Below are 17409 nucleotides of genomic sequence, written 5' to 3'. Positions count from 1 at the left end.
TTTTGGAGTTATATTGTATCTGAGTAAGCTCTGACTGTCTCTGTCGGATCTGTTTGCAGTTTATTTTGTGTCTCTTGCCATTATGAAACAAGAAACGTTAACTTCAAACAAATATTTCTCAGGGGCTTAGTGCTGTATATAATAATGACTTGAGTGTTTAGCAGAGTCGGTTGGTGGGCCTCACTTTTTGGCCGTCCTTCTCGGCGTTTCCTCCGCCCTCCTGGTTTATAAAAGAAGCGAGCAGCCCTCAGTCATTGGAGCTGATTCAGTCAGGTGGATTGGAGTGGCTGTGAGATGGCGGAAAGAGGCAGGGAGCAGCCGGGGTTAATCCGTCTTTGTTTTGCTGCACCGCAGTAGAACTTCTCAGTGTCGAGTCCGGTTCGGAGACACACAGAAGAATTCGCTTGAGGCGCAAATATGTCCTGGAAACGAGCCACGAGTGGAGAATCTCCGATAAGCAGACGCGCAGAAGGTAGGAAAGAGACCAGTGTCGGTCAGTGCTGCTCCCATGGAGCCACAGCACACAGACACCTCGCTGGGTTCATGACTGAAGCACTGATGAACTTTTTTTTTAGCCAACTTTTTGTGTGGAGCTGAGGAATTTGCTGGAGCGGTTCCTCCGGCTGCCAGATATCATGGACTGTTGGAGTTTTCGCGTGTGAGCCAATAAAAATAATTTCTTCCCAAACCTTTCAGACGTCCTGGAGCCGCTGCAGGAGAGTGCTCCCTCCCCGACCCTGCCTGCGGATCATGTGCTCAGCTCCGGAGCGGTGTTATTCCCTGGTAGCTATTAACCCACATTTGTGTATCATGTGCCTGGTGTATTCATAAATGTTTGAAAGTGTGAGACGTAAGAGAGCTTGCGTGAAGGCTTTAGAACTCCTCCACTCCTGGTGATGCTCACAATTCTCTTTAAATGTTTCATTTATTTTGGCAAAACTGGCAGCCACATGAAAATGTCTTTAACTCGGACTGGATGTCTAGGCCTCTTTCATTTTATTTCCCTTCTGGATCCCTAAAATGTGCACATAATGGGTTTATCTGGCTTTTTAGGTACTTTTGATCAACATGGTTGCCCTCTGGTTATGTTCCCAGTGGATGGGCAATACAAACTCTCCTCAGGCCTCAGCAAAGCTGAAGTGGTGGACTTCATAAGTTACTTTCAGTATCAGCACAAGTAGGTGGAATTCAACAAACACGTTTTTTTGCACTGTGTTTGTGTGTACACTGATGTTTGGACTCTTTCTCTCTGACAGTAAGAAACAGGAAAAGCAGAGCATGGTGTCGGTCGTGGCTGATCTGAGGGATGCCTCACTCTCTACCATCAGTTTCATTGTCGAGTCTCTACTGCTGCTTGAGGTATTGTTATGATGAAGTGGAGTGTGTGGCTACATTGTGAGACCTTTTCAAGATGATGGTTTACTTTTTTTAGGCTGAAGTTCTATGCTGAAATGCTTTTAGGCAGCTGGTGTTTGCAGCTCATATGGTGGCAGGACTGAATAGCCGTGCTGCACCCAGGTCTCACTACCAGTGCAATGAAGGTTCAAGTCCCACATGACAAAACTGGACTGATGTAAATTCACATATTACCCAGCAGGCTGCTGTTGAATTGTGATGAATATGAACTGTATTATTTACTTTTTTGTGATCAAAGTATAGACCCCAAAGTACTCTGAAGAATTTGATTCCCAAATAATAATGAAATATTGTCTAGACGTCAGCTGTCTAACCTGTGGAAGGACAAAAATGTAGAAATCCAGAATGGAGGTCTTCATTTAGCGATACATTTTTACATTTTATGTGTTGTTGCTGTTGAAGAGTTAAATTGGGGAAAGGTTGCATGAATCTAATGCCTGAAGAATTGAAGATGAGGCAAAGGGTTTCAGAGATGTTTGCGTTTACTTAACCAATGAAGCCATTTTTAAAACTGTGGATGGCGTGTGATTGAGTGCCGTATGAGCAACCATGTGTTTTCATTGAGGAAAACAAAGAATAATTGTTGGTGCAAATTTTTCTTTTCCTATTATTTTTTTTATTTATTTTTTTTAAAGCTACAGAAGCGCACAGTCCACACTGTGTACATCCTTCAGCCCAAAAAAAAGGATCTTGAGAAGCTAATGCTGAAGCTGCTGGCTCCATCGAAGGATTATTCTGCTTCTTTCAAAGTTAGTATATCAAACTGTTATGCACAGACTTTGTTTAGATTTAACTTAAGTGAGCAGTTCTGATCTCCTTTTATAAACATTTTGTAGAGGGTCCTTCTGAGAGAAATCCCAGAGCTCCAGAACTACATTGATCGAAGCCAGCTACCATGGTCACTGGGTGGATACCTCATGTACCGTCATCAGAGCTGGGTTGCCTTCATTAAGGTAGCGATACTGCTTTCTGGGAGACCAGTTTCATTTAGAAAGTGTAGGAAAATCACTGTGAAGAGGATACAGAGGGTAAGGGCCTGTGGTCTTGATGACATATCTGTGGTTATGTATGGGAGAGAGGGAGTGGACTTTAACCAGATGGACACAATCCCAAAGAGTAAGTGTGCCAGAGGAATGGAGGAGTGTGATGTGCAGTTGATGAGCCATACAATGAAAATATGAAGGAGTTGCTGTGAACAGCAGCATGCTGAGAAAGGGTACTACAGATGATATTTGCTTTGAGATTATTGATGGAGAGGTTTTGAAGGCACTTCACTGTGTAATTGTGGATCTACACAAAGTATATGATAAGGTGCCAAAATGTGGTACTGTATTAGGAAGTTAGGAGTGTCAGAAGAGGAATGAAAATCAGATGCTTAGAAATGAGTCCATCAGAGAGACGGCTGAGATGGTTTGGACATGTGCAGAGGAGGGATAGTGGGTAAATTATACAGAGGATGATGAAGATCGAACCGCCAAGCAGAAGGAAAAGAGGAAGACCTCAGAAGATTCATGGATGTAATGAGAGGGTTGGGGTGACAGAAGACAATACTAGTGACAGAATAAAATTGATACAGATGACAATTCTGAGCCGAAAAGGGAGCAGCTGAAGGAAGAGAAACACCTCAGGTGAAGAACCCGTATTAAAATGCTGCTGCTTCTCTGGGGAACAACTTGTCATGTGGCAACTGTAGCAAAGGTAGCTACAAATATGGAATTTAACATGAGCTTTTCTACTTGTAATGTCTGCGTCTATAAAGAGGTAGGAGTAAGATAAAGAAATGAATGTCTGTCCTGCATGTTATTTAGATATATGAAGATGTAGTCATGTTTCCTTTCCAAAGCTTTTGGTCATAGGAATAAGCTGGAAAAGCAGCTGAAGGGTCAGTGTTTAAGGATACTTTCTTTTTTTTTTTCTTCTTTTTTAATGAGTGATTATGTTGCTGATTGTCTGCCCCAACCAACTTTGAGCCAACCATTCTAACTAATTTGTTATATTGTGAGAAACGGTCTCTCTGGTAATCCACTAATAACTAACAATAGGTCAGAATCCATTGAATATTTATTGCGAGCATAGATGCAGAGATCTGTTTAAGCAGCCAGCACCTCTTATTGGTCACCTCCATGAAGCTTGTGCAAATGCCTTGCATAATGAGCTGATCTTATTAGCCATTGAAAGGAGCCCTCTTTCCATTAATTATCCATTCAGTCATATTCAGCTGGGCCATGACTGTTAACTGTGGCACCTCTTTGCCTGTGGGGAAACCTATTTAGGATACTACTTGGGATACAATCCCCATAGACTGAATTGGGATTTGGTTAACTTAAACCCATGCTTACCTTAAAGCTGTCTAAAATAAACAGTAGTAAAGTCCCATATTGTGAAATCCTGTGTGCACAGAGATGCATGTTGATGATCTTGTAACTCTCACTCATGCTGCTTCCTGCAGGAGATCGATGCGTTTGTCCAGGAGTTTGTGTCTGTAGTCCAGCGGCTGCCTTCATGCATCTCTGCACTGCAGGCTCTGTCCAGGCTTTCACTGCCCACCACCGTCAGCGAGCTCCGGCAATTCTGCTTCAGCACTGAAGCCAAGTTTCAGCAGCTCAGGAGGTCAGATTTGCCACTTCTTGTTTATGATCTTATCAAGTAGCTGCAGTCTAAAAAAGGGTGTGGCACCTTCTTGTCTGCAATATTTTTGTCAATCAAATATTCACTGAAATATAAACCTTATAGCAGCAGGACAGCAGAGGGGGATGTGCGCAGATGCTTGTTTGGTGTAACACTTGTTATTTCTTGTAAATAATGTGCTCTAGTTGCTAATTCGGGCCCTATACTAGGAAACTCATTCAACGTGCTGTGGGTATCTTTCTGTTATCTGAAGTGACTTACTCCAACACTGTCGATCAGGATAAACCGTATCAGAAAGCTGGTTATCAAGTTAACTCGGGGTTACCCCTGCACGTTCAGATGAAAGAGGTGGTGTTGGCAGCTTCTGACCAATCTAACAGGGGCGTTTCACAGGTGAACATTAAAGCTTACTGTCCCACATGTATAATGTGATCAGGGAGTTGGGGCTGGATCAGCTACTGAGGAACTGTGAGAGCTTGGTGGGGAAGCTGCGTTGGCCTGACAGGGAGCCGTGCTTCCAGGACATGGCTGGAACTGCCCTCTTCACTCAGATGGCCTTCGATATGCTCCAGAACCACAGCAGGTACTGCAGGCAGCCAGATCTCAGTGTCAAGTCATGAAAATGGGTTCTTTATCTTAATCCACCAAAAAGTCCATACAGCACTTTTGTAATGATCCCATTTCACATCAGCTAAAGCAAAATGCCAGTATGACTAAGGGTTATCCAAGATTAATGTTTTTTGCTACTCTAAGAAACCGTATTGGACATTTTTAAGAGTTGATGTCGCTCACTGTGCCATTTAATTACAGGATAACTGCTGCTGTGGAAAAAGTGGAGTTGCTGTGGCAGCAGCTGTTTTCTAAAGCTCACTTAAGGCTACGTGTGTTCCAGTTGCGTGATAATGCGCTGCAGGTGGGTCTAACAGAGTCCACATGTAAAGGTTTCCTTTAAATTGTTTTAAACCTACTGCTCTAAACCAAAACCTAAATGACCTGAGTCACTTTACTCGGGCTGTTTTGGTTTGAGCAGAGTGGGAAATGTTTGACCACAAAACTGAATATCCACAGGACAAATGTGGCTTTGTACGTTTGGATAACCTTAAAATATGAACTATTAAATCATTTTCTGATTGTGAATTGCGAAGGGTGCAGTTCTCGTGTTTTAAAAATGGCCTTGGGCGTGCAGCTAAGTACAGAACTAGATAAAAGTACAGATAATCGCGTTAGTATAAACGGCTCAGTGTTTATGGAAAACTACTTTGAGTGACCAGTTGAAGAAAATTATCAGCTCTCCCAATAAATGGGGAAGAACAACCGATCCACAGCTAAAGGCAGCTGGATGTTGGTTTTCTTGTCGCTTGCTTACAGGTTTCTGAGAAGATTGAAACTCTTCTTCGAGAGAAGATCCGGCCCTTCAAAGTAGAGATTGCCAAGGACCCTACAAAAGCTGTGATTCTGGTGTCTGAATTTGAAGCATCCATTCACACTCCTGCTATGGTATGGCTTTAGCTTGCATGTTATGAATCTTACCTTGCAACATAGATCGACCTCGATTAGATTACACCACGGTTCAGTTAAATCCTAGTTGTTTGTAACATTAGTGTTGCTAATTGTGTTACGGATGCTGTTAACTAATGCTTGAAGTAAAGGTTACCTCTCACCTACCAGGCACTTGTTCGCTGGGCTGAAGACGTAATCCAGACTTCAGCAGAGATTCTGCCCTTGGACAGTCAGCCCACGGGGAGCTGGGCTGCAGATCTGGAGAGGCTGAAGGACAAACTTGACTCTGCCGTGAACGTGATTCTCCAAACCCTCAGAGCAGTTTCCAGCTACCATCGCTACTACAGCAAGGCAAGTTGTGGAAAACTTACAGATGCGGTAATACCAAGTGATTCATTGGAAGAACTTTTGTTTTGGAACCTAAGCTAACCATCAACAGCTTTTTGTCTTACTGTTGTTAGGTAATGCTCGCTACATTAAAAAAACAAAACAACAAAAATACCTTTACTGACTGTAATCACTGACAGTAATTTTTATATTTTTCACACCATGTGTGCCAGACATCCTCTTTCAAATCACACTGACCTATCATCCAACTTACTAACATTTTTCTATCATCCTGTGCTGTCTAGTGGCAGCCGGTGTGCATTTTTAATTTCAAGGGCAAATGCTTTTTAACTACTTAAAGATGATGTTGATCAAAAATTTGTGAGTCTAACTTTGTTATTGCCATACCTGGTTACTGCTGTCTAAAATAAATTGGCCCCATCCCCAAGAATAGCAGAAAATTATGCTGTTTACCTGTTTAGGCCAGCTGCTGGTACAGTCAGGTCCTTTGCCAGAACTTCCTCCAGGAGCTCCTGTCGGGTGTTCGTGAAGAGGCTGCCTCCATCCATCTGCAGCAGAAGAACTGGGGGATGATGCCTGGGTGGAGATGGAGGCTGTCCACTTTTCTGAAGAACAATCCCCCTCCAGAAATGGAGGAGCTGCTCCATCTGTCTCATTTGGCTAGTGCAATCCCGGATGATGAGATCCAGCAGACGGGGAAACGGATGTCTCAAAGGTGACTTGATTTATTTTAAACGGGTTTTTCCATTTCTACAGAAAGTGCAGATTGTTGTGTACAAAGTCATACCTTGAGTGCAAGCAAATAAGGTGTGTGTGTGTGTGTGTGTGTGTGTGTGTGTGTGTGTGTGTTGTGTGTGGCCATCAATGATCAACTTTCTTGCAGTTTGTGCAAAAGCAAATTTGTTGCAAAGTAGACACAGCTTCCTGAGACATCAGACATGTCAACCACTGCTGTTGCCAAAAGTCATTTATGGGCTGTTAGCAGCAAGCTTGGTCCTCTTCCAGAAAGCAGACTTGGTAAAAACTGAATATGTATAAGTATGTTGTCCTTTCATAAAAGCTCATCCAATGTGTCCTCTTGTAGGAAGGGTAAAAAATGAAGCACTCAAGTGCAGCTCCTTACTTGGAGAATTTGACCTGCTATGATGCTATGAATCAACTTTCTTTTTGAATAGTAATTTACTCAAACTTGAATGAAGTATTCTAATTTGAGCTGCTGAATTTGTGATTTGCACCAGTTACAAGCCACAATCATGAAAATCATAAAGAGACTTGTGTAACTGAAATGAAATAAATTTCTATCAAAGTTTAACCTTTTAATTCATTTACGAGGAACAAACATTCATTCATTTGTTTAGTTTATTTTTTGTTGACCCTTGAGTGACTTTTTGAAAGGTGAAATGTCCCAGAATTTAGAGGCTTCACTTGGACTCAGAATCGCCAAAATGAGCCTTTGCTGGGTAAAATATCACATCTCCAAGTTATGTGTCTGTTGTGTGATCTATATTTTTATCTTCAGTTGAACAACTGATTCAGCAATCAAATGCAAGTTTGGTGGATGATGGCAATTTAACTGGTTTTATTCCAGCCTTGTGTGGTGTGGTGTTTGTTGTTTTCTTGTTTTCTTTTTTTCTTCTTTTTTGCTCCTTTAGCAGATGGAGTAATACTTGAAATTGATTTAATCAGCTGATCAGCGTTTGTAGCCTATGGCTGCTCAATTAGTTTGATCCCCATCACCCATTCAACCCAAATAGTCAGTATATCAACGACACTTGACAGTTTGGCTGAGCAGCACTGCCACGCCAGTTTGCCACATTATTTATTTTTATTTATTTATTTATTTATTTATTCTGATGCCGTTATTTCATTTTCTATTTATTTCTTTTATTCGTCAGGTGCTTGACACTGAGGAAACTTCTAGGCTCTTCAGGACCGGTGGCTGTCGAACAACTCCAGATGGCCCTACAGTGGCAGTATGAGTTACTGAGGGGCAACCATGTGAATCTCTTATCTGCTGATTCTACCACGTCAAAACCTGTGCCACACCATGTTTCAGAGTCAAACCTCGCTAAATGTAAAGGTGGTAAAGACGCTGCCCATGTCTTTGGAACATCTCCCTTGACCGGAGGTTCAGGGTTGGTGTCAGCTACGGGCAAACCGCCCTCCCCGTTTGCTGCAACCAGAGACTTTGCGATACCTGCCTCAAGCCCGCCTCAAATCCATGACATTATTTCCAGTGTTTCAGATTGTAGGGATCACAGAGAGGAGCATGACTTGGGCTCTATAGGAAACTCTCCTAAAGCTGATTTGCTCAATGAATTTGAGATCAAAGTAAAGCCCGTAGCTGCCGTGTCCAGTAACCCCTGGCTTAGCTTGCCGGTAGAGGATTTGGAAAACTCTTACACTGTCAGCAGTACACAAAATCCAGCACCTCAAAAAGTTGTTCACAATTCTTCAGATGAGCATCTCAATGGCACCCAGGCTAGCAGGTCTCAAATTCAGCCTACACCGGAGGTTTTAAGGAGCACAGAACCTAAAGGATCACAGAGCAGGGACTGGATTTTACATCCACAAAGTTGTGTGGAACATCCTGAACTAAGTCCCATTTGCAGTGTTCTCTCCAGCACCGTTATTGAAGGAAAAGACCAGTCCATCTGTTCCATAGAGGGGGTTCCTACTCTGCTCTGGGATTCTTATGACCTCCATGACCAAAATCAAGATGATGACGACGATAATAGGTAATTTGTTTGGCTTCAAATGTCAAAATGCCGATCAGTATGTTGCTTGTCCTACAGTGTGTCATTGATGCCCTGTGGGGTTTTTCCTATACTATGGCAATTCTCAAAGAAATTTCAGCAGTGGTATTGAAATTTCAGTTGTTACACAGTATTATTATTATTATTATTATTATTATTATTATTATTATTATTATTATTATTATATATATATTTTTTTTTGTTGTTGTTGTTAATAGTTGGTCACAAATGACAAAATAATTAGATTTGTCACATAAGGGGACTCTGACTTATTGCAATTTATGATGAGGACTGGTCACCTGCCAAACTGCATTCTGAACCAGTAAAATCCCTACAGTGGCACCTGCTGTTAAGTTTCATCATAACATACAGACACTGTATTGTCTACTTTGATTCCTTATGGCAGCAAATGATGAGGGTAAGATGAAAGAGTTGAAGGAAGGATGGTAAACTGGGAAAAGGCAAATTGAAGAATTGCCTAATGCCTTATTTTATTTCCCCTCCCGACTTTCCAGTGCGTTGTCCATGAAGGACTGGGATGTGAAGGAAGAGGAAGGTCTGAGGGAAGTGGAGAAGATCTTGGACAAGGCTGATGAAATCTTAGAGGTGAGAGGTGGATCATTTGAGAAATGAAGACAGTGCTGGTTGTTGTGACTTCTGGACAGAATGGAACAAGTTTTTATTTTGCAGGAGGAGGAAAATGTTCTGGCTCAGGAAGCTGTGCTAGATGCACTGCTGAGGACAGAGGACAGGCAGGGTATCTGGCGACTGTGTGACGGTGAGGACCAGCTTGATATGGTAGGTAAAGCATCCAGCAGATCAGTTCTTTGTTACAGATTCTTTTAATTTCCGATCTTACTTTTTAACATCAGTTTGTTTCAGTTACTCTATGCCTCTATGGCATGAAATAAGAGGTAAGTTACACAAGGCACAGGTCCAGGCATGCCTTTCGACTGTAAGAGGAAGATGGACAAAATGTGAAAATGATGTGTGGTTCATAAACAATTGGGGAAACCTGGTCATGTTAGGAGAGATGGGATTTATCCCACTTTGGGAGCAACTCTCATTTCTGGGAAATCTGGCCAAATTTAGTAAACGATCCAAAACGGGAACCAAAGTTGCAGTCTTACACGCCTCTCTGCAGCGTCTCCTCTTCTGTCATTCCCACAGACCATCTACGTTCAGATGATCAAAAAAACACTTGCAGTTTGTTTTTATGTTTTTATATCAAAGGACTAAATAAGATCCTCTGAAAAAGAGCAGAGTTTATTGAACAGTCATGCAAAAACAAAGCAGCACATCACTACACACAGAATAACAAGACAACACAACGCAAAGCAACCCCAGGGTTTAGAGCCTTAAGCATATGCACACGTAGCAGAAAGCTAGAGAAAAGGAGACAGGAAAAAAAAAAGTGACAGACTAAAGTAAGAGAACTCCTAGATCCTTTTTAGGTTGAGGAGCCTCTGACTACTCCTATGAAGTACAACCCATGAGTTGCACAGCTTTCAGGGTATTCTTTTCAGATTTATATTCATCCTAATTACTCTCCTTTTTGACAGATCTGTTATGCCAGCCTTTTATGTAAGAAGTAATTAATCTACTTGATATTTTTATGAACCCAAAATAAAAAAAATTAATTCAGTAGTTATTGGTTTTCTCCAACTTCAGCCATGATTCATAATAATCACCAGGTGGACCCCTCAAATGACCATAAAATTGCCAAAACTGCACATTAGAAAAGAATAACACGTTATATAAAAGTAGATGGGTCAACACAAATGGAGTATATAGGTTAAAATGCTTAACATCATGATTCCCACTTCAGTGGGAAGTATAGTGAGGCAAATACTTTTTTTTTTTTTTTTTTTTTTTTTCTTCACAGAGCTGGGGGGGGGCGTGGTGGTTGTTGTTGTTGTTGTTGTTGTACTACCTGTCTCTCCCTGTCCCATGGAGCGCGACTAGCAAGTTCAACTTGCATGTCCAATTGAGCAATTTCTTTACTCTTGCTGCTAGTATCTCCTTTGTAGCCTGGTTGTATTGAGCTTGTTTCAAGTAGTGAAACAAGCTTGTTTCTGGTTTTGGCTAAAATATTTTTCCCCTGTAATTTGCAAAGTACTGTGCTATGTTGAAATGGCTAAATCCTCATCATCAGAGGCTGACAGGTGGCTCTGCCAGACATGCTGGGGTTTGTCTTATAAAATGTCTGACTCAAATAGACTTTGATTCAAATAACTTTACTGACATTTGTATTTAATAAGAAATCTTTAGCTTGTTAATATCTAACTCACTCTTTATAATTATTGTGCTGATGGTTGTTCTGAAAAGAATTCCAAAATTGAGCAGATATCAGCCCCTGTTAAAGCCTGATATCAATCTGAGTCTTATCTGTTCAACCCTTTAACCCATGTTTAATTTGCCACTGGTTCCAAAAAATGGGTAGGTGATGGCCAGAATGGAAAAGCTCAGTTTGCCTGAAGGGAAGCCTAGAAACCAGTGGGTAATGTCACAGTAGGTTTGTCAGCTTGTTTTATGGTCCCTTGGTATTCACTATATTTTTTTTTTTTTTCTTCTTATTCTTTTAAGATGTCGTCCTGCAAGCTGGCTGAAGCTGGTGTTCTTTGTTTCGATGACTGCCTTGATTCTGCAGAATCTGACGGTTTCATTGACCTCGTGTCGGCTGGGTCTGCACGTGAAACTAAAGCTGCTGCGAATGGGCTCTACAGTGAAGCTCCAGTGGTATCTGAAGTATCTGACAGCAGGCCAGACCTGCTTTTGGAACTGAGAAAGGTTCATATCCTGGACGGGTTAATCATGGAAGAGAACTTGCAGATCAACAAGTTTCGATGCAGTAAAGAGAAACTCAACACTGAGCTCTTGGAGAGCAAACCTACAAATGTGTTACTGACTTCACGCAATGAGAGGGAGGCTTCACATTTGCAGCTGGAAAAGGAGAAGAGGGAGGTAGAGGAGCTGGAGAGGAGTATAGAAAAAGAGTTTAAAGCGAAACAGAATGAGGATATTGATGAAAAGTTTAAAAAATGTTCTATAACTGAAAGGCCTAGAAAAGAACATGATGATCGAGCGCTCTGCGATCTCTTTCCAAATGGTTCTGGAAGATCAGTCACCAGCCTTGCCACGGATGGGTCTGAGAATACACGCGTGACTGAAATTATTCAAGATGTTTCAGACCTTAAGGTAACCAAAGGGGCTTCACCACAAGATGTAGCTCAATTGCCACTTTCCCAGTGTCAAGATGCTAGTGGTTGTACAATTGGTCTGTCAGTATATTACAAAACTACCTTGAACAATGTTTTTGATTTGCAGGAACCCTCAGAAGAGGCAGGTGTCCAATCGCAATACATCGATGGGAATGAATTGGCCAGATCTGCTAGTTTATGCAGTCCAGAAGCATCTTTAATCCCTGAAATGAGGGTAGATGATGGCACCTTTGACCCAGGTGGAAAATCACTCCTTCCCCCTGTAACTAAGCCAAGAAAGTCTTTGCTTCTTGTGAATGAAGGCCATGCTGAACTCGAAACACCTCACTCCGCAGAGGTGTCCTTAGATCGAGGTCATTATTTTGTAGATGAAGGCCAGCTTCATCTACAAGATAAAGTACTTGAAGAGCTGCCAGAGAACGTGCCTCCAGACACCAGCCACAGCTTGGTTTCCAGTCCAAATGTAACACAACATGAAGACGATAACCATGTACCCCCAGAGAACTGTTGGGCATCATTACAGTGCTCGTCTGAAATAATGACTAAAAATGAAAAGATGTCCACATCTTTACTCAAACTACATGTGCAGTCAGCGGAGGAAATCCACACTTCATCTCCTGCAGATGACCACCAACTTGAAGAGTCTGTATCCCAAGTGACTGCTGATCAGCCTCTAGAGTTTGACCCAAGTGGAAGAGACGAACCAAATGAAAAGCTACCAGATGGCGTTCAGAGCTCTGAGGCTCTGAGAATCTCTGGGTCACCTGAAAGTCAGATCCAGTTTTATAGCCCCATGACAGAGGTACGTGGGCACATCCTGCTTCAGCTGTCACCTTTTTGTCTTCATTAAGAACATCAAGTACATCTCGTATTTAAAAGCCTAACGTCAACATTAGTTTTTAGTTCTTATGAAAGCTTTCTTCCAACCCCAAGCTTTTAAATTGCTGTGTGCCATGTGTAACTGAGTGCACATATACTTTGAATGTATGACTAAAATGTGGCTTATAAACTAAAGTGCTGAGTGGCCAGAATTGAAAACAAATAAAGTTGTATTCACAAGATTAACTTAAAAGATCATTTCAGTGCTTTTGAACCTCTTTGAAATTGATTTTAAAAGTGTGTGTGTGTGTGTGTGTGTGTGTGTGTGTCTAGATTGCAGATTTCAAGAGTCCGATTGTACTGGATACAGGCTCTGGTTTGATAAAGGCAGGATTTGCAGATCAAGACCTACCAAGCATTATATTCCCCACAATAATTGGGGTGCCAAAGTATGAGGTAAGTACATTCGTTGTTAGATGCTTTGATTTTAACTCATGTCCCTCAGGTTGGCCCCTACATGTTTGAACATATTTGTGGAGTGTTTCTTTTCAAAATATTTTCAGTAAATGTATTCTAGAAATTGCCTTGGTCTTTGCATTCTTTGTCTGTTCATTACAGCAGCCTCATGGTGGGTGTTTTATAGAGTTGGTTGGCATCTGCCTACAGCTACTTTGAGCTATAAGGAAAACTATGGGGATTTTAAGTGTGGTTATATTTTGTTTCTTTTCTCCTGTCTTTGCAGGAAGTACTGAATGGTAACCTTGAAAGAGAGGCCTACATTGGTCACGATGCAGAACACATGAGAGGGGTTCTGACTCTAAAGCACCCCATAAAGAATGGAATCATTCACAACTGGGATGAAATGGAAAAGGTGAGACTCGTGTTTGCATAATAACTGGAAAATGAAACATGCATGTCGGAATCATTCCCTTTTAGTACTTAAATGTTAAGTATATTGATGTGTCGTCTGGAAATAGATTACTGTCTACAGGTTACAGCTGTTCCACAGACCCAGCTGGCTGAAGATGTTGGATGTCTTTTCAAGCAATATGAGGCTTAGTTTGAAAGAGGCACGGCCTAAAGCCTTTTTGTTTGTAGTACTTGACATGTGAGGAAAATGTGTAATGGTACATTCAGTTTAAAAACATGTTATTGTGGTCCTGGTGTGCATATATCCATAAATGGACAGGAAAACTTTACACTTCATATGCTGCTTTGTTTTGCTGCTGCACTAGTTTTAATATTTTTACCCCTAAGCCGTAAAAGGCTGAGAGGGGTATTGTTGTCATCGTGTCAGGCCTGCGGGTGGCGTGTACACCCAGCTTTGTGAACACAGTAACTTGAGAATGAGGTAACTGGTAGGAGGCTGAGTGGTAACGATGGTGGCCGTCAGTATTTTTATCTGCTGTTTTAAACGCAGTGAGTTTACACGTAATAATATGTGCTGTATAAATAAAATTGCTATTGGCATGTGGGAGAGTCGGTACGGCCTTAAAGGTTGCAAAAGTTTAGCCTTATTATAGGTTATTATATACTTGATCGTTACAGGTACATTTGCTTATCTATCATACAGTCTCTGCTGCTTGAAACTTTCCGGCAAACTGGAAAGGCACAAATGGTTCTCTCTTATGTTCAAGTCTCAAATATAATAAATCCGTTCAGCAAATACCCTGGTTTTATCCCATCATTGGTCATACAGTGTATATGCGTTGATGCTGTGAAAAGCCTCACTTCACAGGCAGGAATATGTTCCTGAGGCTCAGAGGGCAGCTGCAGGCCTATTTGTCCCTGTGGATTAGTCTAGTTTGAATGTCTGTGTTTTGAGAGCTCACCCACTTTGCAACTTCCCCACCCATTAACATGCTTCCCTCAAGAGAAATAAAGTATTGGTGGTTGTTCAAAAGCTCATTTACTCTTGGTGCTTGACTTTTTGTCTCTTAGATCTGGCATCATACGTTCCAGCAGCTGCGCGTGGAACCAGAAGATCACCCAGTTCTTTTGACTGAAGCAGCCATGAACCCCCTGAAGAATCGGCAGCACGCGGTTGAGATCATGTTTGAGTGTTTCAACGTGCCTTTCACCTATGTAGCCATGCAAGCAGTGCTAGCGCTCTACGCAGCAGGAAGAACCACTGGTACTGTAGTCGCTCGTCTTCACGCACTGATTGATGCACACGGATGATGGCTTGTCTGAAGACTTTGTTCAGCTTGGTGTATTTAAACCACTCAAATCTGATCCTATGATCCTACTTGTGTGTATTTGATATAGGTGTGGTGTTTGACTCTGGGGATGGAGTGAGCCACAGTGTACCTGTGTTTGAGGGATACTGTCTACCTCATGCTGTGCAACGCTTTCCCCTGGCTGGATTAGATGTTACACTGCATCTTAAAAAGGTATTCAGCACTTCTGTTAATGCCCAGTGTAGGAGCTATGTTATTGATTGCTTGGAAGGCATAATCCCTGGATGGTTCCTAATTTAGTTTAAAGATGAGGCAAAACCAGCTTGCTGTGCTTGTGCTTTAAGCTTCTCCGGGAACAAGGAGTGTGCATGCGTACCACAGCAGAGGAGGAGATAGTGAGGGAGATGAAGGAGAAGTGTTGCTGTGTCGCTCTCAACTATGAAGATGAGCTAAGTCGGGGGCAGTCATCCTGCAGAGAGATGCATTACACCATGCCAGATGGGCAGATTATTACCCTCGGCACAGAGAGGTTCAGGTAATGCTGGTGGGGTGGGGGGCTGCTTCCTGCTGTTTACCAACACTTAAGTCTTAGAAATGATCTTGCGGTCACCTTGCTTGTTGTATAGCACAGACTCTTTAGCAGAGTGTACCCCCTTTTCATCTAGGGCACCTGAGATTCTGTTCAAACCTGAGCTGATTGGACGGGACCATTATGGGATGCACGAAAGCATCTACAGGTCAATCCTCAGCACAGACATTGACCTGAGGCGCTGCTTCCTGGGAAACATTGTACTTTCAGGTAACATTTGGTTCTTGGTAAGGTGTTGCACTACAATCTGAAGTACAATGGTTTTCCAAATTCTGCTTCTATTTGTTTTGTCCTCTCTTCCTGAAGGTGGGAACACTCTGCTGCCCGGCCTGCCTGAGCGACTGCAGGATGAAATCAAAGGCCTGCTGCCCTCAGACATGGGGGGCAGTGTTTGTGTAACCAGCCCCAAAGATAGAGACTCCTCAGTGTGGAGAGGAGGAGCAGTGTTGGCAAATATGCCCACCTTTACCTCTGCATGGATCGGTCGGGAAGAATACGAGGAGTATGGACCGCAGATAGTCTTCAGGAAGTGCTTCTGAAACGACTGAAAGGTTGATGGCTCATTTCATCAACAGTGCCACTGGCTGCTGAGCCAACGGGACTCAGCTGTTGTCCCTCCGTTGTCCCTCTCTGTGGAATCTTTTGTTTTGTTTTTCTTAATTTTCTCTCCCCTGTTCTTTAGTGGAGGTTTCCTGCTTACACCTTATGCACTTCCTATACAGCCCACTAACACGGCAATAAGGAAGTTGATCTAAACGTTCCCATCCTTACTATTGTTGTTGCTATCACTATAAAACCTCTAAGTGTGTCTTAAATTCTAAATTTCTGTGTCCCAAGAACTTGAGCCTAAATATATTCATGTTCTGTGATTAAGGGGCTGGAACTGAAGCTGCCCTTTAATTCATGTCTGTCTTTGTTTCCAGAATACGCAGTTGAGAAACATGAAGAAATTTTGATGTGCCAGCTTTAAATTGTCCATTAATCTGATATTGTCAAAAACCTTATTTATTGGTTTTTTGCTTTTTATGTGAATCATGATACTTTGTTTTACACATGGTGGTCCAGCTGTAACCTGCTGTGATTCTTTGAGCACTGAATGTTGAGTATTAAGAGCTCTGCAGAATTTATTCTTAAATCTTCTGCAATAAGGGATTTGTCACAATGCAACTTTTAATGATTTCTTTAGGTAATACCAAATTTTCGTTGTAGTGGCTCGTTATAATATGACTCAGATTGTCATTATAACACATGACAGAATATATTTGTTTTGTTTTTTAAAAAAAATTCTTTTCTGTGCAGAATCCCTTGAATGGAGTGGCTCCTAATACTCATCAGATGGGTGCAGTGTACATGAGTTTTTCCTGAGGTCGTTGTTGGTTCTTCTCAGACCTCGTTGCACGTGTTGCTCTGGTACATTGTGAACTCTATATCTTTTTCAGTGTGGTGTCATTTCAGTGAGGGTTGTGTTGTTGTTGTTTTTTTTTTTGTTGTTTTTTTTTTTTTTTTTTTTTGTTGTTTTTTTTTTTTTTTTTTTTTGTTTTTGTTTTTTTTTGTTTGTTTTGTTTTGTAGGGGACCACTGTGTTTTACATGCATTCTTGCACAACTGATCCTTTTTGTGGACGCTGTTCCAGTGATGCCAAACTGCTCAATTCCTATTAATTCTGAAAACAAACAAAAACAACAACAACAACAAAAAAAAAACAAACCCCAGTGGCAACCCATGCTATTAGACTTGGTCAACACTTAAAGATTTTTATTATTTATTATTCTGTGCATGAAATTCAGTTGCATGAGTTTGAATTCCATGTGTGTGTGTGTTGTTTTGGACTTGTGTGTGTACTTTGCATGAGTTTTGTATTTTTAAGTGACTGTCTAAAAGCACAGGGTTCGTCATGTGGCCTAGAGCTTTGCTCTTATGTGGAAATTACTGAACTGTGACAGCAGGAGCTGC

At 41.7% G+C, this 17409-nt stretch overlaps 1 protein-coding gene across 2 annotated transcripts; it reads left to right on the top strand.

The window, feature by feature from the left end:
• The first annotated feature begins 237 nt into the window (after nucleotides 1-237).
• Nucleotides 238-16925, top strand: LOC100698705 (uncharacterized). 2 transcript variants are annotated; one of them, XM_019346073.2, is made up of 24 exons: nucleotides 238-472; nucleotides 697-783; nucleotides 1054-1177; nucleotides 1257-1359; nucleotides 2058-2165; nucleotides 2253-2369; nucleotides 3866-4026; nucleotides 4481-4627; nucleotides 4855-4957; nucleotides 5413-5541; nucleotides 5713-5895; nucleotides 6354-6607; nucleotides 7788-8630; nucleotides 9164-9254; nucleotides 9339-9446; nucleotides 11235-11846; nucleotides 11976-12671; nucleotides 13022-13144; nucleotides 13431-13559; nucleotides 14630-14822; nucleotides 14957-15081; nucleotides 15213-15403; nucleotides 15534-15667; nucleotides 15764-16925. In XM_019346073.2, the coding sequence occupies exons 1-24, from the start codon at nucleotides 418-420 to the stop codon at nucleotides 15994-15996; spliced, it is 5049 nt and encodes a 1682-aa protein (XP_019201618.1). In that variant the 5' UTR covers nucleotides 238-417; the 3' UTR covers nucleotides 15997-16925. The 2 variants fall into 2 exon arrangements, with proteins under 2 accessions (XP_019201618.1, XP_013120046.1); XM_013264592.3 differs by having other exon boundaries at nucleotides 2052-2165.
• The last annotated feature ends 484 nt before the right edge of the window (nucleotides 16926-17409 follow it).

Source organism: Oreochromis niloticus, linkage group LG15 (assembly GCF_001858045.2).
Source record: "Oreochromis niloticus isolate F11D_XX linkage group LG15, O_niloticus_UMD_NMBU, whole genome shotgun sequence".
NCBI lineage: Eukaryota > Metazoa > Chordata > Actinopteri > Cichliformes > Cichlidae > Oreochromis > Oreochromis niloticus.
This window is presented reverse-complemented; position numbering and strand designations above follow the sequence as displayed.